Genomic DNA, 25,269 nt, shown 5'->3' with positions numbered 1-25,269 from the left:
AGAATGAAAAAAAAGGCATAGGATTTTTTTTTTATGTATATAATTATGTGCAAGATATCGTGTCAATTCACAATATACAACATTGAATAAGACATAAACTCACCCAGATTTATGAACCAGATCTGAATTTTAGTACAATATATGTTGGTTTGAATGAGGTTAGAAACAAAGGCTATTATGCAAAATCATAAACTCACCCAGATTTATGAACTTGAAATAAATAAATAAATTAATAACAGTGACAAGCATACACAAACCCAGAATCACTCTTATTCCTTTTTGTATGGATTAAGAGTCAAATCAATCAACAACACTAAGCAGCAAAATGTGCACTCATACAAAGGTTTTGGTCATTTTGTTACTTTGCCAGAACCAATGGCAGCAACAATAACTGGAAATCTCACAAACCAGTTGCGGCTATCGTCGGCGAAAATCTCACAGCAGAAACAAAAAATGGTAGTCTACAAGACTTGCAATCGAAAAGCCGAAAACAACGACATACAATCCACTTTGGTTACATATAATGCACACAAACAATCATATATACAACAGGCTTAGTTGGACCAAATAAATAAAAAACAGAAGAATCTATTGCCAATATCTGACCTGTGATAGTGTCCTGCGATTTCGATCAGCAGTGGCACTGATTAGCACCTGACATGTTAAGTAAGTGAACAAGTGCGAGTTAATGTCAAAAATAAAAACCAGACCAATTGATTTCACAATTTATATAATATGGTGGCTGGCTGCAAACCAGCATGGTTATCAACTCTCGAATTAACTCTTAAACTTTTACGAGTTTAGGTCCGATTTTGAGTTTGATAACCTTGCACCCTAGACATTTTCATTGTTAAGTTGAAAGTTGAAACAACTACCTCCAGATTAAACTAATAAACTATTCTATTGGGATTAAGAATACCTGCTTATCAACCTTGGTAATCATTCACAAGCAATCTTGGTGTCAAAGCTACTAAGGCAAATTGCGAATGCTTCGAAGGCAGAGATTGGATACTGGTAATCCATGGTGAATACATCTTTTCCAACTTTTCCAAACTGTAGAATAACATTTTCCTGAGCCTGCTCAGAAACTCCATTTTTTGGTGATGCAACCAGCTGAAAGTTTTTAACCGAGGCTACTGTCACTCGTCCATTGAAGTTCAAACACCAGCACTGGAGTTGTTCATGCCACCTAGGGGACTTGTTTCGTAACACAAGCATTCCCTCGTTTTGAGTAGTCGAAGGAACCAGTTGGAGATTGTCGATACGGGTTGATTTTGATCTAAAAAAGGGAATAGATGGAGAAGTTTCAATTCGGCTATGAAGAAAATGAGTCTGTGTTGGAGCTACACCTCCTGGTTCAACAGCCGATGCGGGGATGGCATCCATAACACATTGCATTATCCTAGGGCCCCTGCTAACATGTCAGCAAACAACTTTTAGTTATTTGCAACAAGAACTCAACAAAATAGCATTGCAAGGATAGTTATTTTAAGCAATAATCCACATACCTGGATCCCAAAACATTCAGATCATACGAAACATGCGCAATGGGATAGTTGCCGGCAGGAACTCTTGGAGACACTTGCTTGAGACTAACCAGCCTGGTGGAACGAGACTTTGTAACTTTGGCAGCTCCACAAAGTGGAGGGTGCGCATCATATATGGTGAACTTAGTCCCCAGAAAGTTTGATCTATTACCAAAAGAAAGAGGTGATTTCAGTCATAGAAGATAATTATCTTTTTTATATAAAAACACATATAAAAGATAATGATTAGTAAGCCATAACATGTCAGGCCAAATATGAGCTAATATACCTGAGTTTTCCAATATAGGTGCTACTCCCTCTTGATACGTCGTCGCAGTTAAGAGAGATGATATAGTCGGTGTGAGTTGCACGACGACACTTGCGTGCAGCAAGGAGGAACTTTCCATCATCAGTTGAGGCTGCCAGATTATTAAGGTAAATCTCACAATGCATAAAGAAAGATTAACATAAAAGGGGTTCTTCAAATATTATATTGGTACAAGTCTATAAGCTTGTGCCAAAAGGTTTAAAAAGCATGATACTAACTCCATTCCAGATTGATAAGTCACTTTAATTTTTTTTTACATTAATTTTCTGAATATACTAGAAAAGTCAACATGACTAATTGATATGGAATGAAGGGAGTACTATATAGAATAAATGTTCAGAAGCACTCACCTTGATTTAAACCAAGGAACAGATAATATGTTTGATTACTACGATTGCGTTTAATATAACACTGGAGAAGAGAATCTCTTGGACCAGGCTGCATAATTATAACAGAAGTCGGTCAAAGCTTGGCAGTGAATAAAAGGGATCGCAAACTGTTGACAACTGTTACAACCTTCCTAATACAATAAGAACTTCACAGTAGAAGAGAGCAGAGATTTCAGTAAATAGTGGATCATCAAGATTACAATATAAAACACTTTCAACAAAATATAAACTTAGTAAAACCAATAATACCAATTCTTGTAAGCTACTAGTATTAAAGTAACCAATCAATATTCAATCCTTATCACTTGTTTTGACGGACTAATTAGACATTCCAGTTATAGAAGTTCAACTCCAGCCATCTCAACCTTATTGGATGGCAAAAGCATAGTCTTCATTCTGTCTCTTTCTTTCTCATTAAGTTCCTAAATTCCAACAATCATTCTTGATCTCTCACTCAATCACCACTCTCGTCTTCTTTTTCCCTCTCTTTTTTGATCTTGAAGGTATTTTCTTCCCCTAACACCGTAGCTATTAAGAGAACCTAATAACAATTGCTAACTAAAGGATTTAAAGCTTGGTTCTCATCTTGGAGAGGAGTTAACAACTGCACCCAATCTTTATTAATTACTCACTCACTCTTTGTTGGGCATTCAATTTGGCATACACAAACTAAGAGTAGTATCACATCCCTTAAACATGCCTGCTATGGAGATCAATCAATAAATTGTTTCTTCCCCGAATGAATTTTAGTCACACTCATCAGAATCACGCATAAAAGGATAACCATTTCACCTATTCATGAAGTCTGTTTCAGATATAACAAAGTTCTCTAAGCTAACTAAACATAAAAGGGTCGTGATTGACGAGCCGAACACTATTAAATCATCAGCTCACTATTTGAACTGAATTGACTAGAACCATAACAACAAATTCAAAACACATATTTTGCAAGGAATCTCAAACAAACCAAAGCAAGTAACTGAGAGGGACCTGCTTCAATGAGATTGGGAATGTGAGCTTGCTGGAAACTTGAGGGGACTTGACAATTTCCTTCATGATCTCCCTCCAGCTGCGACATACGCCGGCACAGGCAACGACATGTTTCCGGGCAGGCCAGGCATCTTCAGAGGCCTCAATCCTCAAGAGCACATCCCTCAATAGCTCAGGTGGCATGTTAGCCCAACAACTCTGCTTCAACCCATCAAGAACCACCAAACCACCACCCTCACTAACACTAACAACACCACCAACACCATCTCTGTGGTGTGATTGTGACCTGGATCTCAAACCCTTCATATCAAAGATTATACTCCTAAACGACATCGTTTCAAACCTCCTCTGTCCTCTTCCTCCTCTCTCTCTCTCTTAAACTCAAATCAATTTCCCATTTTTGCTGCAAACCCTTCAGAATTCTACAACACCCCTACTTACCCTTTTACTAGCTGATGCAGAAAAACATAGAAAGGTGGAAAATTTCCCAGGAAAAAGCTTTCCTTTTTGCCAAACAAACGAAGCACTAGCAGTAGCAAGAGTGAAATATACACTTTGTTTTTCTCTCACATTGGAAAATCACAACACTTTATCAAAAAAGAAAAACAACAAGAGAAAAGAAAAGAGTAGATAAAGTGAATGAGTGAGGAAACGAAGTTGATGAAGGAAGAGTATACGATTCAGTGCCACCCTTCTTCTTCTTCAGCTGCTGCTTCTTCCCTTTCCCTTGGAAGCATGTGGAAATGGAAGAATAAGAAGAGAGAGAAGGGAAAGGTGAAGAAAGGAGAGAAGAGTGGGGGCTGTAAGAAAGAGAAACAGTAACAGTAAGAATAACAGTAACGGCCTTATCCAAGAAGAAAAGAGATTGTTGGGACAAACAGAAAGAAATAGATACGGATACGATAGTGTTTTTGTGTGTTTGTGTGGATTGGGTTTAGTCCACAAATTCATCTCTCTCTCTTTGTTTTCTCTCTTCCACTTGGGTCATCTTTTGCACCCACAATTTACATCCTACGAGGTTCACACCTCTCACTCACTCCAACGGGGAAAAAAAATATAACGTAATAAAATAAAAAATTAATTACTATTAAATTTATAATTTTTGTTATGTATACTCTTCTTATCCTGGTCTAATGTAATGATCAGGCATAATTAAGTCAACAAGGTTTGAATTGGTCTTCGTCAATCTATCCGATCTTTTAAAGAGGTTGAATTCAATACGTACTGGCAGATTCAAATAAATAACTGTCTTCTCAAATCTCTCATTCATTTTTAGAAGAGATATCTCAACAACTTTAAGATAAAGGAACGGTTATCCACCATTAGAAGTGGAACTATTTCAACAATGATTATTAGTTCATCATCTATAAATATAATGACACACTCAGGTAAAACTAAGTTCCAATACTTTAAACTTGCTTATCCCCTTTGCTGACTTGGTATCGGAGTGCCTCTACAGGTACCACCCTCCGTTCCTCAAAACATACAACTCGGACGGAGGCTCCCAAGCAGTAACAACTCGGAGATACCATCTTTTAACGTTTGGGCCCCTAGTTGAGCCCAATCATTCGGTTCTAGGTAAGTCCCCGGAACATAAAGGTATGTGCATCACATAAAGAGCTTTTTGATTGACCAGATCTCTCAAGAAATAAAGATCCAGTTATAGGTGTTTACATCTGTTATGTAGTGTAGGATTTACCGTTAATAAACATGTACTCTGATTATCACATTATATAATTAGTGGAGATAGCTGAGGAACATTCAACTTCCTCAAAAATTGCTGGATTGACATGATCTCAGTCTAGACAGCACACATAGATTGATATTCTGCTTCTGTACTGCTCCTGTTGACTTTAGTTTGCTTATTACTCTTCCAAGATATAAGATTATTGTCCAAATAAATACAAAACCATGTGATTGACTTTTGATCCTCAAGATCTCCACCTCAATCAGAGTCTGCAAACGAAAGAATTCTGAACTTAGCATATTTATTTAACACAATCCCATTATTCACTGTACCTTTCACATATCGAAGTGTTCTTTTGACACTTTTTCAGTGTAAAAGAGTTGGATTATGCACAAATTGAGAGACACGATTGACAGCAAATGTGATATCCGATCTAGTCATTATTAAGTATTACAAGACTCTTACTATAGATATGTATTTAGTTGGGTTATCGAAGAGCTCAGAATCATTTGAGTATAACTTCGAATTTGTAGACATTGGTGTAGGTAATGGTTTAGGATTACCCATTCTAGACCTGCTTAGCAGCTCTTTATATTTTCGTGATATAAAGAGTTCAAGTGTTATTTAGAAGATATTAGTTTATATTTTTAGAATGTTTTAATTTAATGTATTTGGATTTTGTTTATTTAATTACTATATTGGGCCTTATGTGTATGGGAAGAAATAAAAGATAAACAAGAAGATAAAGATACATTAAAATTGAAATATAAATAAAAAAGATAGATTGAAATTGAGTACAAAGAGAATCACTCTACTTTCTACCCAATTTCTTGACGCAACAAGAAAAGGACTCCTCAACCTAACTTGCCAATGCCATAGTTTGAAAATTGAATCGAAGGGACTCCTCAATCTTCTACTCAATTCTCCGATGCAACAAAAGAGGGACTCCTCAACCTCAATTGTCCACACAATGGTTTCATCACGAAACCAAAAAGGGATTTTGAAACCTCTAAATCATTCTATACTATGATTACAATAGCTAAGGAGGTATTTTTAACCTCTTATTAGGTTAAAACAAAGAAAATCTTAAAACCCATACACATAAGGCCCAATATAGTAATTAAATAAACAAAATTCAAATACATTAAATTAAAACATTCTAAAAATGTAAACTAGTATCTTCTAAATATTACTTGAACTATTCATATCACAAATATTTGAAGCACGTATCATTTTATTTGTGACACCATGAGGTCTCCCTATGGAAGATATGTGTCTTCAAGTCCCAGAAAAAAATTGAAGCTGCCAAGATCTTTTAGAGAGAATTGCTTATTCAATTCAACAATTAAAGATTCAATTTCTTTCGAATTATTTTCTATCACTATTATATCATCTATATACATCCAGAGGTAAATAACATAGGAGGAATTACGTTTGATAAATAGAAAAATATCAAATTTAGTACTCTTAAAGCCAAAATTTTGAAGAGTTTTTGCCAGTGTCTTGAACCAAGTACGAGGTGCTTGTTTCAAGTCATATATGACTTTATTTAGCGTACAAACTAGTATATGATTATTACTCATATATCCTTGAGGTTATGCCATAAAGACATTTTTTTCGAGCTTGTTATTTAAAAAAACATTGTTAAAGTCAAATTGTTACAGTGGCTAGCCTAATGACACTGCAATGGTGAGAATAACTCTTACTGTTGTTGGTCGGATTACTGAAGAATAAATTTGTTCATAGTCCACCCCTTCTTTTTGATGGAATCCTTTCCTAACAAGTCTGGCTTTGTACCTGAGAATCTCACCTTTCTGATTTTTCTTAATAACGAATACCCATTTACTATCTATAACTGTTGTATTTGATGGAGGTCTAGTAAGAGTCCAGGTATTGCACCTATTCAAGGCATGAATCTCAGCATCCATAGCTCTTTTTCAATGTAGATAGTTTAAAACTTGATTAACTATAATTGGTATATTATGTATAAGATTAGCAGATTGAGTTAAAAGGACTTTTGATTTGTGTATTCCTACTATAGCTCTTGTTATCATAAAATGTGTATTTCAATGTGTATTTCTGATATGGTTGAAAAGGTTGGTAAAATAGGTGAAGGTTGTGTAGAATGAATTGGTGTTGAGGATAGATATATATCTTAAATTTCGTAGAGTCTGACCTGTGATATGATGCCTCTAAAGAGGACTTTGATGAGATAGTACTAAACATCGTGTGATAAGGAAACAAATTTTTAATAAATTGAATATGTTTAGCAAGATAAACTTTTTCACTCTTAGTCATGTATTTATATCCTTTGTGATTGGAATCATATCCAAGAAACAGACAAATTTCATATTTATAATCAAATTTAGCACTTTTATATAGTTTTAAATAAGGAAAGAATATATATCTAAAAATTTTAAAAAGTTTAAAATCTGGTGGCTGATGAAATAGAACTTCGTAAGGGTTTTTATTGTCAAAAACATTAGTTGATAGTCTATTAATTATGTAAATAGATGTAATGAAGGCATATTTCCAAAATTACACATGGAGAGATGTTGTTGCTAACAAAGATAATCCATTTTTTTTTAGTCTCCTAAGGTATTTTTCAACCCGGCAAATTAAGGATTAATTCGTCGCAGTACTGAGTTTCATTTAAGAGTTTGTCGCTCCTCAATAGATTTGCTACATGCACAAGGTGAGATTCAAATCTTTGACACTTAATTAAACGGACTAGTGAGCTAACTATTACATCAACCCAACTTGGTTTATAAATTTTTTTAATAATCAACTTTTATTTGGGATTATTTTTGGGGTACAAACTTTTTGGGACTTTTGTTCTAAAATACAGCAAAGAGGCCAAAGCCCATATGATGAAGAGTAAAAAACGTTAATTTTCTTCGGCCCAAATGTTCATGAGCAAACACACAATGCAAGAGGTCTTGAACTCATGCAACATCCTGTAAAAAAATATGCAACATCTCCATTTTGTTTTTTGTTTTTTTTTTGTATAATCCAATAAATTAATAAATACAAAAAATATCGTTTAACATTTAAAAAATCTATAAAAAAAAATTATAATTCATCGGTTAAATCAAATTTATCAAACTATTCCTGAGAGAGATAAATTATAATTGTGTTTTTTTTTGTGTCAAATAAATTAGACAACTCTAATTTTAAACATTAAATCATAAACTCATTTACATTATATACTTATACATCCAACATTTTCAAAAAATTTTATCGACCACATGTTATTACCATGATTTGAAACTTTAAATCCGAAAGTAATATAATAAGAGGCATGCTAATGTGCTATCTCAACTAGGCCTTGGCCGCAATCGATGATTGTGTTTGAATTTTTTTACCATAGCATGATATAAAGTATAAACTTATGAAGTGTGGTTTTGAGGGAAAAAAAAATAGTGTGCAAAACTCTCAAATGATATCACCAACACAAGTGGGTTATTAGCAACATAAAAAAAGTATGTGGTTCAAGTATTATTTTATTATTTAAATTTTATTTTTATACAAATTAAATATACTCAAATAAAAAATAGAAATTAAAATAATGATATTTTGATTTTTTAAAATCAAATTTATTTAAGAATAATTTTTTAAATTTTAAACTAAATATAAAAATATGATATTTTTAGCTTAAAATTTTTAAGAATTATTTATACTTTTTTCAATCACACACACCCTAAAGGTATTGTAATTTAGGAAAGTGTAGGTTTTATAGGAACATCATGAAAGTGATCCAATCAAAGACATAGAGCAGACCATAATTTGATGGGAAAAAAGATTAGAAAGACATTTTAATTATAGATGACATAGATAGAACTCACTCTTGTAATATCTTTACTCTATATTAATATATCGATAGGTACAAACATATTTATTTATTCACTTTTTTATAAAACAAATATCGATAACAATAACGATTTAATTTTAGCCATGATACTAACATGGTGAAAATTCAGGTGCAATCGATTTTACGTGAAGTGGATAATTGAGAGTCATTAAATAATTTGACTGATTTAATTAAATTTTTATCTAACGGTTCTTAACTATCAATCGACTGCACCTAAGTTTCCACCTACTAATATATTTATTTGTCCAATGCTTCAGACCATTTAAGATTTACAACGGTTTCGAATTGAACAACCTACTTTCACTTTTCATATTTAGAGGCCAGATCACAGATAGATTCGAGCGAATTGGATGAGAGTCATAAATTTGTTATGTTTGCATTTCATGGGCTTTGGAAAATCTTAAATGATGATCGTAGAGATAAGTCTTAAAGTAGTTTCTAAAATTGCACTCGAGCCTCAAAGTAATCCCTAAAGTTAATAATTTCTCAAATTCGTCCCTGAAATTGCACTCCGGGACTCATAGTAGTCCTTGAGGAATTTTCTGTTCGTCGGAATCTTAAAACGACGCCGTTTTGAGAAGTAAAAAAAAAAAAGGAACATTGAAAATGACGTAATTTTACGTTTAAATAAATAAATAAAACACACTAAACCCCACCCCTTTCCCGAACCTCCCCTTTTCCTTCCCTTTCCCCTTCCCAATCTGCCCTTTCCCTTCCCCTTCTCTCCTTCACAAGCAAGTTTTCCTCAACCCTCTATGTCGCCGGCCTCCATTTTGGTGCCGCACCAATCGTCTCTCTCCAACCTAGTCTTTCACGTTCCCAATCTGCTTCTTCGCACCACCACGAGATCGAGGTGCTCTCCGACCTCACCACCCAGATTTCACACTTTCTCACTGTTTTCAAGCGCTCCGTCAACCGCCCCCAATCCTTTGTAGCCGCCGTCTTCGCTCTCAAGCCCGCCGCACTTGCCGGCAACTCCAAAGCCCACCAACAGCTCCACAATGAGGCAGGCGCTCCAGGCCACAAACAGAATGTCTCTCACGGCCAGCTCTAGGCGCTCTCCATTGTCCCGGCTGACAACTCCTCCTTATTTGTCGCCGTCTGCTCTCTGTTTTTCTCTTTGTCTTCCTCTGCATCCTTCTTCTCTTCTCTGTGTCAAAGGTGAGTTTTTTTTTATTTTTTTAGTTATTGAATCATTATTGTTTAATATTTTGGATGATTATTGCTGCTGATGATTGTGTTTTAATGTAGCTGTCATGGTTGACTTTTTGTGTTCTTGATTCTGTAATTGTTGCTGTTTTTTATTATTGTTGCTATTTAGGTTGATTGATGCTGGTTGTTTAAGTTAATTGATCTTTTCTAATTGTTGTTAGTTCTTTTTTGTGATTTTTTGTAATTGTTAGTTTTTTTCAATTATGTGATTTTTGTTGGTTCTGAAGATGTTGTTGTTGCTTCTATGAAATTGAAGAAGAAGAAGAACATCAGTGAAAAAGAGAATTGGTGAAGATAATGATTATTTTTTTTATAAATATAAAACGACGTCGTATTGGGGATTAGGTTTTAATTTTTTTTATAAATACAAAACGACGTCGTTTCAGTCCAGCTCAAATTTTCGGTAGCAAGGATGGACGGAAATTATTTCAAGGACTATTATGAGTTTCGGAGTGCAATTTCAAGGACGAATTTGAAAAATTATTAACTTCAAAAATTACTTTGAGATTCGAGTGCAACTTCAGAGACTACTTTGAGACTTATCTCAATGATCGTGTGGGACAAATTGTTATTAGAGTCGGAAAAAGAAAAATTTGTATTAGTTCACCAATTTTTTTACGTAAGTATTGAAAATATTTTTTTATCTAATAATTATATTTAAGTACAATAATATAAAAATATTATTTATTTATTTATTATGTTAAAAATATATTTTAAGTAAAAAATTAAAAAATATATAAATTGTATCTTCTAAATTCTTTATTTTGCTAATATTTTTATTTTTATTATTAAAAATTTTCTGACACACTAAAAAATAAATTCAGTAGCTTTCAAACAAACACAAAATCGAAAGTATAATTGACCAGAAGAGATAAATAGTTTATTCTCACATACTATCCTAACTATTTCATTTTGAATTTATTATTATTACAATTATTCTTCCATTTTTGTTTTTTTTTTTTTTGGTTAACAAATTGTTAAAGATATGGTTTGAATTTGGATCTTATGTGTTGTTGGATTTTTTTGTTTCTGTTTTTATTCTTGCCATTTTATGGTGGTCCATAATTATTTTCTGATCAAACTTCGTCTTCCCAACCCAGCTCCATCAAAAACCAAACAGCCCACATCCAATAACAATAAAAACCAACAAAAACATGTGTCACATTAACAAATAACAATCTCTTAATGCTTTTATATTATTACGGAATTTTATACCGTAATTAATCCATATAAATTCCTGCTACCACTATTATTTTTCAGCCTATATTTATTACTGCAATAACAATTACAACACGCGTCCAGATTTGGTTATCTTCATCTCATTTCTGCAGGTGCCGAAGAAATTTTACTTTTCAACAGCATAAATCGAACCCATTTATTTTTGCTTAGATTATTTAAATTTTCTGGGCCCATCGGTCAACAATTATACAAGACTCGTCTTTAATTAAATAATTAAAGTTATAAAGTTGAGATCCCGGGAAGTCTTATTATAAAGCGGAGAACGTGAGTGCAGGTGGGTCACGACAGGGAACAAAATGATGTACTGCATTTTCATTTTCATAATAATTAATAAGAACTTGACGTGCTGTGCAATCAGTTATATAAATCGTATAAGGTGGAAACGTGTTTCCAAAAGAAAAAAAATATATATATATTCTATTAAATTTCATATTTTCAAAAATTAGTTATTCAATATATTTAAATTTTAATTTAAGAAGCTTATTTTAAATTTAACATTAAATAGACTAATAATTATAACTTAGGCATTCAATATATATTTAAATTTTAATTTAAGAAGCTTATTTTCAATTTAATATTAAATAGACTATAGGTAGCAAATTGTTATTGTTTGGCTTTTTTTTTTGTCAGATACTGTTCAGCTTTTGAACTAGACTTAAGTGCGTTCAAACGGTCCATTTAAGGTTGTACATTATCAAATCAATTATCTGAGAGAATTCTTAAATGAAGTTCAGATTCGCGACGGATTAATTATTGATCTGTCAGGTTAAAAGGTATTGTGGATAACTAAAAAATTTAGGATTATATCTAATTAATTTGTGTTGATCAAGCGGTCAATTTACTTGTCCGTCTTAGACCGACTTAATTGTTAAAGTTTTTGTAAGTATATTATGCTCGTCTAACAATAATTATTTAATGTGTCTTTTAAAATTTATTTTTATCCAAATTTTAATTATCTGTTAAATGCTTAAATGAATAATTATTTTATATTTTATAATTTAAAAAAATAAAAGTTTCAATAAAAGAGCTCAAAGTAAATTTCAAAATAGTACTGTATATTTCAAGAAAGCTGTCTTGATTTATACACGTTTATGAGTAATTATTATTTTGTATTAAATCCTAATTAATTTGTTTATACTTTAAAGCAACATCAAAATTTGAAAAAGCAACATCAAAATTTGAGTAGATGAAAAAGAGTAATGTTACGTATAATTATTTTATGAATTAAATTTAATTAAATTAAATAATAAAATTTAAAATAAATGTTAATTATAATTAAATTTTGTTGTGTTAAATTAATTTAATTAAATATAATTAACAAAAAGTTTAGATGGGTATTATTATATGAAAAATGTAATTAAGAATTTGACAAGGATTGATTGTTACTATTTGTTTGATAGTAACAGGAAGGGTCAAAATGTGATTGTTCCTTTGCCTTGTCTTGCAAACGAAGGAAACACACTTCTTCCAATAATTCTTTCTCTCTTCATAGATTTGTAGGTTTGATTTGTCGTTAGCCAAACACTGCATTAAGATCTCAGGTGTAGTTAGCGTTGATTCCAGGCATGGTCGTTTTCAAACGAATTCAACGGTTCAGATGTGCTCAAGTTTATTATAAACAAGAATCCACGGTCCACATGCCTCAACATACTTCAATTCATTTGGAAACATGTTAAATGCTTATTGCTTAGAGTTTATATACATTATTCTTAATATATTATCAAAACAAGGTAAAAACAGTATCCTACTTTATTTACATCCTAATTGCTTGTACTATTGCCTTATGAAGAGTTTCGATTTATGGCAGATTAAGTGTAGGTTTGGATTATTTTTGAAAAAAGAAAAAGATTCAAGGAGTCAATTATAATATAAGTCAACTCAAATTAATTATTTGTATTTTTAGTTTTGAAATTTAAAAAATTAAAATAATAAGAAGTTATTTTTTTTATAAGTTATAACAGACTTTTTATTTTTTAATTAGTTAGTTATCTTTTTAATTAGTTCTCTAGCAAAACTGTATATTTGTTTTTTAATTTTTAATTTTTATAATAAATACAAATAATTTTATATTTGAATAAATTTTTTAAACAGAATTTTTAAATATTAAATATGTTTTTTGTTTCAATTTTTTTAAATAAAATATTATTCATTTGAAAAAAAAAACAAATAATTTATCTTTTTAATAAAACTATAAAAGTATCTATTTAAATGTGTTTAAAATTTGATAAGAATATTTTATTTTTGATAAAAAGTAATTTTCGTTCAAATAAACTAATAAAAACTAATAGGTAATACCGTAGAAAATTAAAAGATATTATTGAAATAATATAAAAAAAAGTTATCTATTTTGTTTATTCTCATAAAAGATGGCGTATCTGTAAAAAATTAAAAATATTTAAAAGAACAAATAAGGAAAAAAAAAAAACAAAAGAAAAAGAGTTGAAATAAGAATGTGGCTTTTTATAAGATTCTAGTACCAACCTACCACATTAGTTGCTGCTCTCATTAACTTTCACAAGACGCAACTCACCATCTCTCTCTCTCTCTCTCTCTCTCACATTGATTCCAATTTGTTTCATTGTTGGTGATTACAAAAAAAACAACTTGTTACGCTTATGAAGCTCACCTACTTCTAATTCAACCTCCTTCAAGGTAAATCACTTCTTTTATTTATTTATTTATTTTTTAGAAATCCCCTTTTCTTCAATATTTTTGGAAATATATTATTTACATTATTATATTTGCAATATATGGAGATGGGAGTGTATCTCTTCTCATCAATTCAAGCTGAATTATTATTCTAGTCAGCTAGAATTTTTATCTATTAAAAAAGTTTTTTTCCCCTGAATATATTGAAAAATAAAAACACTTTTTATTTTTAAAAAAATGAATGGAACAAGAACTAAAAGTCAAATCCTCAAAAAGCATATTATTGTTCTTCAGCTAGCTGTGTTTGTTTTGTGCTTTGCTTTCTTGAAACCTAAAATCAGAATTGATCAGCCTCATAAGAAGAACAATAAGCAAGAATCCAAACAAAATTTTCAATTTTAAACGGTACTACTGCAATTGCTGCCTTAAATTTTGTATGCTACGTATTTAGATGTTGAATGTTGAAGTGATTGATTGTGTTGATGTTGCAGAAAGAAAGAAGAAAGAGCCATTGAACGATGATGGCTTTGAATTCAAGCTTAGGTGTTATGAAATTGGAGATGTTTTCGTCGTCGCCGGATTCAACCTCTGTGGATTCCATTACTCTGTTTGTGCTTCTTCTTTGTGCTTGCGTTCTCATTGGCCATCTTCTAGAAAAGAGTCGATGGATGACTGAGTCAGTTGTTGCCCTAATTATTGTGAGTTAGCATCACAAACTTCCTTTTCTCTTTTCAGTTTTCATCATGTAATTTTTTGTTGCAATGTGCATTAATGTTGTTGTGATTTTAGGGTCTTTTCACCGGAACCATAATTCTAATGACAACTAGGGGGAAAAGTTCGCACATTTTGGTGTTCGATGAGGAGCTTTTCTTTATTTATCTTCTTCCGCCAATTATATTCAATGCAGGGTAAGTTTGGTTATATATAATGGATTCAAGACCTAAAATCGATCAAAATCATAATAATTTTGAAAAAATTGGAATTGGATCCTATTTCACTGTTTTAGTTCTCTAGGTAAAACAATACTTTATCCTAGTTTGGATTGGATTGTAATCGGATCCTGTTTCTAGCAAAGTCATGGATTGAATCCAACTGACCAGTTAGCTTGCACTCAATCTGGTAGGATTTAATAACTATAGAAGTATATAGATATAAATATTTTGTTTTGGTGACTATATACATATAGATATGAAAAAAAAGGATAATATTATTTTTTTATTATCGTACCAATAATTTTTATTTATAATATGTTTAACACATTATATAATTTTTATTTTATACATTAATTTTTTAACCTAAATAAGGATTTTGTGGTTGTGAAATGAATTGTTATGTAGTTATTTATTTTATCAACATATACATTTATCTTTTAATACTAAAAATTGTTTTCTTTTCGAAGCCAATAAAACCGATATGTTTCAAATTGTTACAAATTATATTTTTTGCTTCAAAACCAATATAAACTGCACTAGTTACCCCTGCATCTTCCGTATTTTTTTTTTATTTTGTAAATATTAGCTAAAGAATGCAAGTTTTGGTTTTTATTGAAGCTAAAGGGAGAGTGGTTTTTCACAAAATATTTTTTTTTTCTTCTCCTAAAATTTAAGCATCCATCTAGTGTTTTAAACCTGTTATATTGAATTATTGTATGTATCATATAACTTCTAAAATTAATTTGATCAATGATCAATTATTTATTCTTTGATTACTTTTCGATGAATTAATGAAATGAAGAAATTTATTACATATCAACATAACGAAAATAAAACAAATTTTTGTTAACTAACTATGATTTTTTATTCATAATTCTCTTTCTATTATTTATGAACTTGTAGTAGTAGAAAGGTTGTAAAAGGTTCTGGCTTCTCTGACTCCAATTCTTCTTTTCTGTTATGTTTTTAACAGGTTTCAAGTGAAAAAGAAACAATTCTTTCGGAACTTTTTGGCCATTATTTTGTATGGTGTTATTGGAAGTTTAATATCGTTTATCATCGTATCTCTTGGTATGTTCATACAGACCTTCTTTATATAAATATCTAAGCATACCATGACATGCATAAGAAATTTTCATTCTGAATTTTCTGTAAATTTGTATAACTTTCAATGAGTAAATGTATTTATATTAGATTTATTTAACAGTCCAATTACCACTGTAAAAGCAGATTTTTCCTTTGTAGTTCATGATAGTATCGTTTTGTTTTGAACATGTTTCTCTGTTTATAAAAAATGGGTCTCATACATACATGGACTGGTGCAGAGGCGAAGCTCGAACCCTTTTTAGGAGGGGGCTAACATGAAAAATGCAACTAAATAGAAAGCAAAAAATAAAATTAGGGAGGAGCCAAATTATAAAATTAGAAGACTTTATAAGTAAAATTTATTTATTTGGGAGGGCCCATTACCCCCTTCATGTATACTAAGCTTCACCCCTGGACTGGTGGAAATGGGAAAGGATTTAATAAGCTAACAAGGATATACACACTGAATGAGAAATGAAGAAAAGGAACAATACTGTGCTGTTGTGATTTTGTTAGAGTTCAATAACACAAAGGAATGTCATCAAATTAATTGTAGTGAAATCTTTATAGAAATTTCATATTCCTTGGGGCTTTCATACTTTTTTAATGTATGTGTAGGTGGGTTGTTTTTTTTTGTTTGTATGATTGGTTTATTTTGTATGAACTCTGTATGTTACTCTACTTAAAAAAAAAAAAAAACTTTTATGTCTTTTACAGATTGATGATACTACTTAATTTCTAAACTATCATGTATGGTGTTTTTCCCCATCCATGTGTCCAGCAGAATAATGCCAACTTAGACTTGTACTGTGAAAAAAAAATATATTTTTCCACTTATTTTTTTTAGTTAGAAAAGTTTCTTGTTACTTCTAGAGCAATTATGTATATTATGTGTGGACATGCTATGTCTTTTCAATTTACCATGGTCCTCCTAACTATTTATAGCACCATAAATTTATGATTCAGGTTCCTTACAGTTGTTCAAAACATTGGATCTGGATTTGATGGGCTTGGCAGATTATTTTGGTAATTTCTTACCTTATGAGTCCTATAACATGACATCAAGTGAGAGTTTATAAATTATAATTGTTTTACATTATTGTCTACTGCTAAATTGTTTGTTCTCTATCTGTAGCACTCGGAGCTGTATTCTCAGCGACAGATTCTGTGTGCACATTACAGGTGAGTGTGTGTAAAGGAAAAGATACTTAGTTATAAAACCGGCGGAGGAAAGCCGATGCTTAGTTTTCATTCTTATGTTGCAGGTGCTTAATCAGGAAGAGACACCTCTCCTATATAGTCTAGTTTTCGGTGAAGGCGTGGTCAATGATGCAACTTCCGTGGTTCTTTTTAACGCAATCCAGAAATTCGACCTCTCACATATCACCTCAGTCAATGTCTTGCAGTTCATCGGCAATTTCTTTTATTTATTCCTGACAAGCACTTTCCTGGGAGTAGTGGTATGCTCCTCTCCTCTGCATATTTGTCTGGTTATAATCTGTGTTCCCTATCGACATTATCGAGTCTCTATTGCATAAAACATGCTTGCTTGTAATGATCTTTACCTTCATACCATATATCATTTTTTTCAGGTTGGCTTGCTCAGCGCTTACATTATAAAGAAGTTGTACTTTGGCAGGTACATCGTGCTAGAACTCTATTGATATCTTTTTCATATCTGTCTGTTAGATTGTCATATTGTAAAGAGTATAAATATCCTTTATTATTATTATTATTATTATTTTTTTTTTGGCTGTAGTTGAATCTGATCTTAGTTTCTTGTGGTTGGTACTTGGTATCAGGCATTCAACTGACAGAGAAATCGCGCTTATGATCCTGATGGCTTACTTCTCTTATATGTTGGCTGAAGTAAGTGTTTCTTAAGCTAGATGTTATTTCTTAATGTGTTTACATGTTCCTGTTCTAACTAAAATGTTGACAACTTTTATCTTCCAGCTTCTTGATTTGAGTGGGATCCTTACTGTATTCTTTTGTGGGATTGTCATGTCACACTATACCTGGCATAATGTTACCGAAAGTTCTAGGATCACAAGCAGGTAATATAAGCTACCATACATTTCGTCGAGTTCTCCAATATGCTAATATAGTTATTGTCATGTCATCGTCCTTCTAATGTTGTTAATCCACATCTGATAGGCATGCTTTTGCAACCTTTTCTTTCGTGTCCGAGATTTTCATCTTCTTGTATGTTGGTATGGATGCCTTGGACATGGAGAAGTGGAGATTCGCCAGCAATAGGTATTGATCAGATATACTCATCATCTTTACATATTGGCATAAATTAAAAAAAAAAGTTTATATTGATTTGATTTTTGTTTCATGCAGTCCATGGACATTACTTGGGGCCTGTGGAATACTGCTTTGCTTGGTTCTGCTCGGAAGGGCCGCTTTCGTGTTCCCCCTTTCATTCATAGCTAATTTGTTCAGGAAATCCAAGGCTGATAAGATTGCATTCAAGCAGCAGGTAAGTGTATTGTATTTGTTCCAAGTAAGCAAGTATTTCATTACCTTGAATTGCAAGCTAAGTCTTAAATCACTTGTGCACGTTTCAAACAGGTTGTAATATGGTGGGCCGGGCTCATGCGAGGCGCTGTATCCATTGCACTTGCATATAATAAGGTATAAGAATGATCATATTATGTGCGCGGATTCATCAAATCACAAGTCTCTGCTTTTTTTGTGAATTCGATTTGGGATGGTGTAATTATGTGCTAAACGAGGTTGCTTTTGCGTGTTCAGTTTACTAGAAAGGGGCATACTCAACTGCAAGGGAATGCTATCATGATCACCAGCACCATCACAGTTGTTCTATTTACTAATGTGGTAAGAATCCTTCAAAGTATAAGCGTCCGCATTTGTGTCTATACTCGATTGTTTTGAATCTCGTGAGACCAATACCTGAGAAAGAGTCGCACATCGGGGGCCAACATCTGAAGAAGAAAAGCCTTATAGAGCTAGCCGAAAAGGGCTACCTATGGAGGGTTCTAACCAGAAGAAGATATTAATAGATAACTTTCAATATATTTCTTGTGACTTTTAATCTGAATATTGTTTATTGATGAATGCAGGTGGGTGGATTATTAACCAAGCCTCTAATAAGGTCATTGCTTGTTGGGAACTCAATGTCATCTGACTCATTTTCTTCCAAGACACTGCCACTTCTCTCAAGTAGACAAGAATCAGAATCCAACATAGATACCGGCAACCCCATCGATTCAAGCCAAGTTGTCCACCATTATTGGAGAAGGTTTGACGACAGGTTCATGCGTCCGATGTTCGGAGGCAGAGGGTTTGTACCTGTCGTTCCAAGTTCACCTACAGAAGGTAGTAGTCTACATTAGTATCTGCTAAAAGAAAAGATTTTTTGGTGTGTTAGACGTACATACATGGTAATGGTGCTGCTGACTACTTTGTCACATAGGAATTAGGAAGAAAAGTTAGTTGCTTTACTAAGTTTTTTGTTTTGTTTTGTTTTGTTTTGTTTTTTTTTTTTTTTTTTTTTCACGGAGAGGAATATGTATATCGATATATAAGTACACTTTGTATTTTTGCAAAAGCGAAAAAAAAGTGGTAGAGGTTTTTTATTTCTTTCTTTATTTATTTATATTTTAATGTTATATGCGACACTTTTTTATTGATCATGTTTACAATTTTTTTTTTACTTGGGTGTTTAGTGTCATGTTTATTCGTTCATTGTTAAACTTCACATAATAAAAAGATAATAAGTGAAATATATATATATTAGGCTTTCTAAAAAGAAATAGTATATTTGTGTATAATATCATGTAACTTTTAAGAGGCAATGTAACTTCTTTTATTATCTTTTAAGGACATCACATACTCTTAATTGTGCTCTTCATGCCTCCCAAAAAAGGATGATTTTTTTTCCTAACTATGTAATGGATATTGGTATTACTATTATTTCCCTATTCATATAGTATACTATTAATCTAGTTGTTTCCAAGTGATGTGTTCAATCAAAGAGATTGTGACAAGTTTAGGATTTAAATTTTGTTTGTATTGGTGAATTAATAATTATAATTTTTACCTAATCTAAGTTATTATATTCAAATTTGAATGGTGTCTTGTTATAATAATAAAAAATCTTTTTTAAATTCAGAAGACCCATTTTTCATTGTCTACACTTTGTAGTTAGTTCTCTATCGGCTTTCAAATGTAAACTTTTTATAATTCCATCTGAATTTTATCAATCACCAGTTTCTGAATAAAATTTTGCTTGCATATACATTGTTGAATACAAAAAATAGAAATTGTAGTTCTGCGAAAATATAGCTTAACCAAGTGTCGCAACGGATTAGTCCTTTAATACATCGTTGAATACAAAAAATAGAAATCGTAGTTCCGCGAAAATATAGCTTAACCAAGTGTCGCAACGGATTAGTCCTTTAACATGTCAGGTTGGAGAATATGTCAGGTTAGAGAATACTGTGGGTAACCAAATTAAAAGATGGTGGTTGTATAAACCGGAAGTGAAACATGCCCATCAAACTTTACTTATATGATTTTCAATTAAGGCAACCAAGCAAACAACTCTTTTACACTCATCTACTGATTTTGAATCGAAGTTCATTTTAATTTAAAAATAATTAAAAATCTCACAGGATGAAGACAATACTCTTGCAAAAATTTAGGGAAAAATTCAAGAGGCCGTTCAAAGGAAGAGGCAGAAAACAAACAAGAATCTAGTTTGTCCTTGGGGTAGCCCATTCAACTCTGAGGATGAGATTGTCATATCCATATCCATTGAGCTTGTTAATTGCTCTCTGTGCATCTTCCCTGTTTACAAAATTAACAAATCCAAATCCTCTGCTCATGCCGGTCTTCTGATCAATAGCAACATAGACTCTGCTCACTGCGCCAAATGGGCGGAACAGTTCGAGCAAATCAGGCTCTCTTGTGTCCTCTGATAAGTTAGTGACCCTCACAGAGTTCTCATCATTCCTGCGCCGCATGTCCGATCCAGTTCTCTCTGCACCGGCTCTCATTCCAGGAGGCACATATGCTCCCTTTGTTGAACCAGGAACAGCAGCTGCAGCATCAGATGTAGGAGGCTTGTCGACAAATCCCTCGGACGGTGGAGCAAGATCCTTGTAGGGGCACCTTGAAGTCCAGTGGTCACCCTTCTTCCCACAAGTCCTACAGACCATAAGAACAGCACCTTTCTGGAACTGACCTAATGAATCACCAGTAGCCTTTGGTTCCTCAGTTTTGGCACCTGTTAACAAGTTGCAAAAGTCAATATTAATTCGAAACCAAAGTACAAAACCCTAGTATGATAACACATACACCTACAGGATGATGCACATCAAGTAGCTTTGATAAGAGTCTAATAGATACAGGTACAAGATGAATGTAAACTATTAAAGTATTAACTATTAACCATTATCCTCTAGAGTATAGCACATTCATTCAAATGCCAATACCAGAAGAGAAAAAAATAAATTAAAGAGGGATCAAAATTTCAATTTGACTGCAGGCACAAACAATTTGGATTGCACCCTACATCACAATCAACAACATAAACAACTATGTCTTGTTCAGTGGGATATGCTAGATGGTAGAAAATCAGAAATACAAAAAAGCCACAGCACCACACATGAAACACATTGTGAAAGAGTAGAAATAACTCTGTTTTCCATTATCCACCAAATTACGCTATACTCACAAGGTCACAGCCCTTATTCATCAGAAAATCATCAATTAACACATCTCGGAAACAATATTTATGTCTGATATTATTGACACTAATCTAAAATTGCACCATTAATCAAATTGCAATATTTTAGGGTTAGATTCCATGACGGAAAATAGAGTGAGAAAATACTGACCTAGGGGCTTAGGGCGCTCGAGGAGGATCTCTTCGGTGGAGACCATGGTGAGCCTGCTACCGACGTCCTCGTGGACGGCGTCGCCGAACTTAGGCCATGAGCGGCGCTCGATGGCGCGCTTGCTGAGGCGAGCGTTGGCGAGCTTACGAGTGCGTGTTGTGGTGGTGATCTTAACCTTGCTGCCGTCGTCGGCGAACTTGTATTCAATGACCTTCTTGATTCCGTTCTGGTCGGGGCCTACGACCTGCTTCGGCGGCAGAAGGAAATCGAGATTCTCGTCGTCCTCTTCCAGCTCGCTCCATCTCTGTGTTCTAGAAGCCATTCTTAGGCTCTTCTTCTTCCACTGGATGGCTCTCTTGTTTTCCTCTTTCTTCCTCAGAAGAATAAACCTTACCCTCTTAGTTTGGGCCTCGGGTCATGTTACTTTTTTTCTTAGGCCCATTATTTTGGGCTAGTTTTCCTTTCATCCTTGATAACTGACAAAAATTTGTTTCTACATTTTATTGGTATAGTTTGATGTATATTATATTAATCCAAAAATCTCCTAAATTTTGTAGTGATAGGTAAACAAAAAAAAAAAAAAACAAAAGAAGAAATACAAATACCTAGTTTAATTATTAAATAAGAAAGAATAAATGCCAAAGAAGTTTTTTAAATGAGGAGAATGATTAAGTAAAAAATAAGATCATAATCATTATTAAATTTATAATTTTTTTATTATAAAAATAAGAGTTTAATTATTATTAAATTTATAATTTTTATCATAAGCGAATTTCATATGTTATTATTATAAATTAATTTTTTTATAAAAATTTTAAGTTTTTAATATATTTATTATGTATTTATTAAAATAAAAATTTAAAATTTTTATTAATAATAATCTTTAACATATGGGGCACATAATAACAAAACTATTAAATTAATTTTATTTTTTTATTATACACATTTATTAGAATAATTATTACATTTTTATTGGAAAATAGTAAAAATACTCTATTAAGCATAATATTTTTTTATGATTATGATATTCACTAATATCCTCTTTTATAATGTTATAAATTAATTAATGAACCATTAAAATCCGAAAATACCAAATAATTTGATTTAAAAAAAACAAAATTATAAAGAGACTTTTATTTTGAGAGAAAAAAGTAATAAGAGCAAATAGTTAAATTAGTTTTTGAAAGATAACTTATTTTTTAAATTTGCTTTTAAAAGGATTATTTTAATCAAATTCGTCTTTTAAAAAATTTTAATTAATCATGTTAGTCTTTACTACATTTCTATTACTAATAATATCAGAATTTGCTGATATAATATGTAAAATGACATCACAATACATACTTAATAGTCTTAATTGGTGATAAGTTTATCAAATTATATTAGATCAATTCTAAATTGAAAGATTCTAATCCCTCAAATTTTCCTCTTAATTAGTTTTGATTTGATTTAATTTTATAAATTTATTATGTGAATAATTAATTAAGACTTTTTAGTGTATGTTGTGGTGTTACTTATCGTTTTACATTAACAAATTTTGATAGTATTAAAAAAATAACAAAAAAGTTAATACAATTAATTTAAAAATAAATTTAATTAAAAAAATTTAAAGACGAATTTGAAAAATCAGTAATCTTTCTAGTAATCTAGTTGGAGCGTACACATAATATTGACGGAGACAAGTTACATAAATGGAAGTTTGAGCATAAATTTTTTATTCCGACCGTTATATTAAAATTTCTGAATTGGTATTACTTTGAGCATAATATCACGCTCCCCTCGCTCTCACATTTCACATTCATTCTTATAAATCCATCCACCAACGCCCATAGTGACATAATCAAATTTCCATCACTATCTAATTACTGTGGACAAAATTTCCCAAAACCATGTTCTTTTCTAACAAATTAAGATTTTTTTAAATAAATAAATAATTTAATTTTGATCAATCATAAAATATTTTAGATTGTCGTTCAATAATATTCTTTATTTTGAATAATTATTCATACAATAATTATTTTTGTTGACATAATATTAATAATTATATATATATAAAAAATTATTTTATAATATGTATCAAAATTAAATTGATAAAAATAAATTAAATTAATTATTTATTGATATACGTATTTTAAAATATTCATGTTTTTGTGTATTATCACTTATCTTCGTTTATAATCTCAACGAAATATATTTACACGTTAATGTATATAAGATACGTGTATTATAATTTGGATTAATTTAAAAAGTAAAATCGATATAATTTGTTAAAATTTAAATTGTGTTGGCTTGAGTTTTATTTTTCAATCTAATACAATTTTATTCAAACAATTATGATTTGTGTGATATCGATTATTATCTTTAAATCAATCATATTCAAACTATTGTATTTTAGATTAGATCAATTTATATATAATCCTTTAGAAAAAATTAATTTTTAATTTTTAAAACATAAAATTATATTCACTCGAATTTTAAATTTTAAAAATTGAGTAACTTAAATTATATTTATTTAAATTTTAAATTTTTAAAACTTTGTAAAATTTAAAATTTGGATAAAATATAATTTGATTTTGAAAAACAAAATTTAAATTTTTTAAATTCCAAAACTTAAACTTTAGATAAGATATAAATCGATCCAATACAACTTATAATAGTTTGAATCAAAAATGATTAAAAAATAAATTTAAATACGATTGAATTAGATTGAAAAATAAAAATTAAACTAATACAATGTGAATAATAATAAATTATATCAATTTTATCTTTTAAGTTAATCTAAATCTTTTTTTTTTAAAAAAGGCTCAACACAACAAGGTGGAGCATATAAAATAATAAAGAACAACCCGACAATTCTAGTCATGACAACCTCTAGTTATCTTCGGCATTGTCATCAACAACCATAGGGTTCACCACCACTCCACTCATCCAAGAGCAAGAAGGATCTACTAATAATATCCATCACAGGTGAGCTTTGATTCCCGAAGATTTTATTATTCCATTCTAGCCAAACTGTCCGAATAACAGCAAAGAAGCCAATCACGCACCTCCTCCTCTCACCTCTTCTTGCTATAGCATTCGTCCAGCTTTCAAAGTGTTGTTTGAGTGTACCAGGCATGGTCTATTTCCTTCCAAAAGCGAATAGCCAAGCACACCACACCTGTTAGGAAATCTCACAACCAGTAAACAAATGAAAAGCAGACTCCACAGACTTACCGCATAAAACGCATGTACTATCATTTGAGTTAATTACACCTAGTCTACACAGTCTGTCTTTAGTATTCATACTATAAACATCTTTTTTTAGTTGTTCAATATTCTTATTTCGTTCAACATATAAACAAAATATGAGTAATAACATATAAACGAGATATATGTAAATATAATTTTTTTTAAATTGTATAAATAAATAAAATGTACTTAATAGTTACATAAGAAATGATGGTACATATTGTAAATAGATAATTTTAAAGTACACTTTATTTATTTA

At 31.4% G+C, this 25,269-nt stretch overlaps 3 protein-coding genes across 4 annotated transcripts; 1 reads left to right on the top strand and 2 right to left on the bottom strand.

Moving 5' to 3' along the window:
* Positions 1 to 239: 239 nt before the first annotated feature.
* LOC130961469 (tubby-like F-box protein 3) lies at positions 240 to 4,181 on the bottom strand. Its single transcript, XM_057887377.1, has 6 exons — positions 3,234 to 4,181; positions 2,205 to 2,292; positions 1,816 to 1,945; positions 1,509 to 1,691; positions 920 to 1,411; positions 240 to 654 (listed from the first exon to the last, which is right to left on the bottom strand). Exons 1-5 carry the CDS (start codon positions 3,564 to 3,566, stop codon positions 940 to 942), a joined length of 1,206 nt encoding a protein of 401 aa, XP_057743360.1. The 5' UTR covers positions 3,567 to 4,181; the 3' UTR covers positions 240 to 654; positions 920 to 939.
* Positions 4,182 to 13,712: 9,531 nt separating this feature from the next.
* On the top strand, positions 13,713 to 19,457 carry LOC130961714 (sodium/hydrogen exchanger 1-like). Of its 2 annotated transcripts, none has more exons than XM_057887701.1 (15): positions 13,713 to 13,894; positions 14,383 to 14,589; positions 14,681 to 14,799; positions 15,797 to 15,894; positions 16,876 to 16,935; positions 17,045 to 17,091; positions 17,175 to 17,369; positions 17,502 to 17,548; positions 17,712 to 17,778; positions 17,866 to 17,966; positions 18,067 to 18,168; positions 18,256 to 18,394; positions 18,487 to 18,549; positions 18,670 to 18,753; positions 18,999 to 19,457. In XM_057887701.1, exons 2-15 carry the CDS (start codon positions 14,410 to 14,412, stop codon positions 19,269 to 19,271), a joined length of 1,575 nt encoding a protein of 524 aa, XP_057743684.1. In that variant the 5' UTR covers positions 13,713 to 13,894; positions 14,383 to 14,409; the 3' UTR covers positions 19,272 to 19,457. The 2 variants fall into 2 exon arrangements, with proteins under 2 accessions (XP_057743684.1, XP_057743685.1); XM_057887702.1 differs by lacking the exon at positions 13,713 to 13,894 and adding an exon at positions 14,083 to 14,296.
* A 1,043-nt stretch (positions 19,458 to 20,500) lies between these two features.
* On the bottom strand, positions 20,501 to 22,131 carry LOC130960451 (uncharacterized). Its single transcript, XM_057885846.1, has 2 exons — positions 21,780 to 22,131; positions 20,501 to 21,166 (listed from the first exon to the last, which is right to left on the bottom strand). The coding sequence occupies exons 1-2, from the start codon at positions 22,099 to 22,101 to the stop codon at positions 20,634 to 20,636; spliced, it is 855 nt and encodes a 284-aa protein (XP_057741829.1). The 5' UTR covers positions 22,102 to 22,131; the 3' UTR covers positions 20,501 to 20,633.
* Positions 22,132 to 25,269: the final 3,138 nt, after the last annotated feature.

Source organism: Arachis stenosperma, chromosome 2, assembly GCF_014773155.1.
Source record: "Arachis stenosperma cultivar V10309 chromosome 2, arast.V10309.gnm1.PFL2, whole genome shotgun sequence".
NCBI lineage: Eukaryota > Viridiplantae > Streptophyta > Magnoliopsida > Fabales > Fabaceae > Arachis > Arachis stenosperma.
The sequence above is the reverse complement of the archived record's forward strand: the minus strand, read 5'-3'. Positions and strand labels throughout refer to the sequence as shown.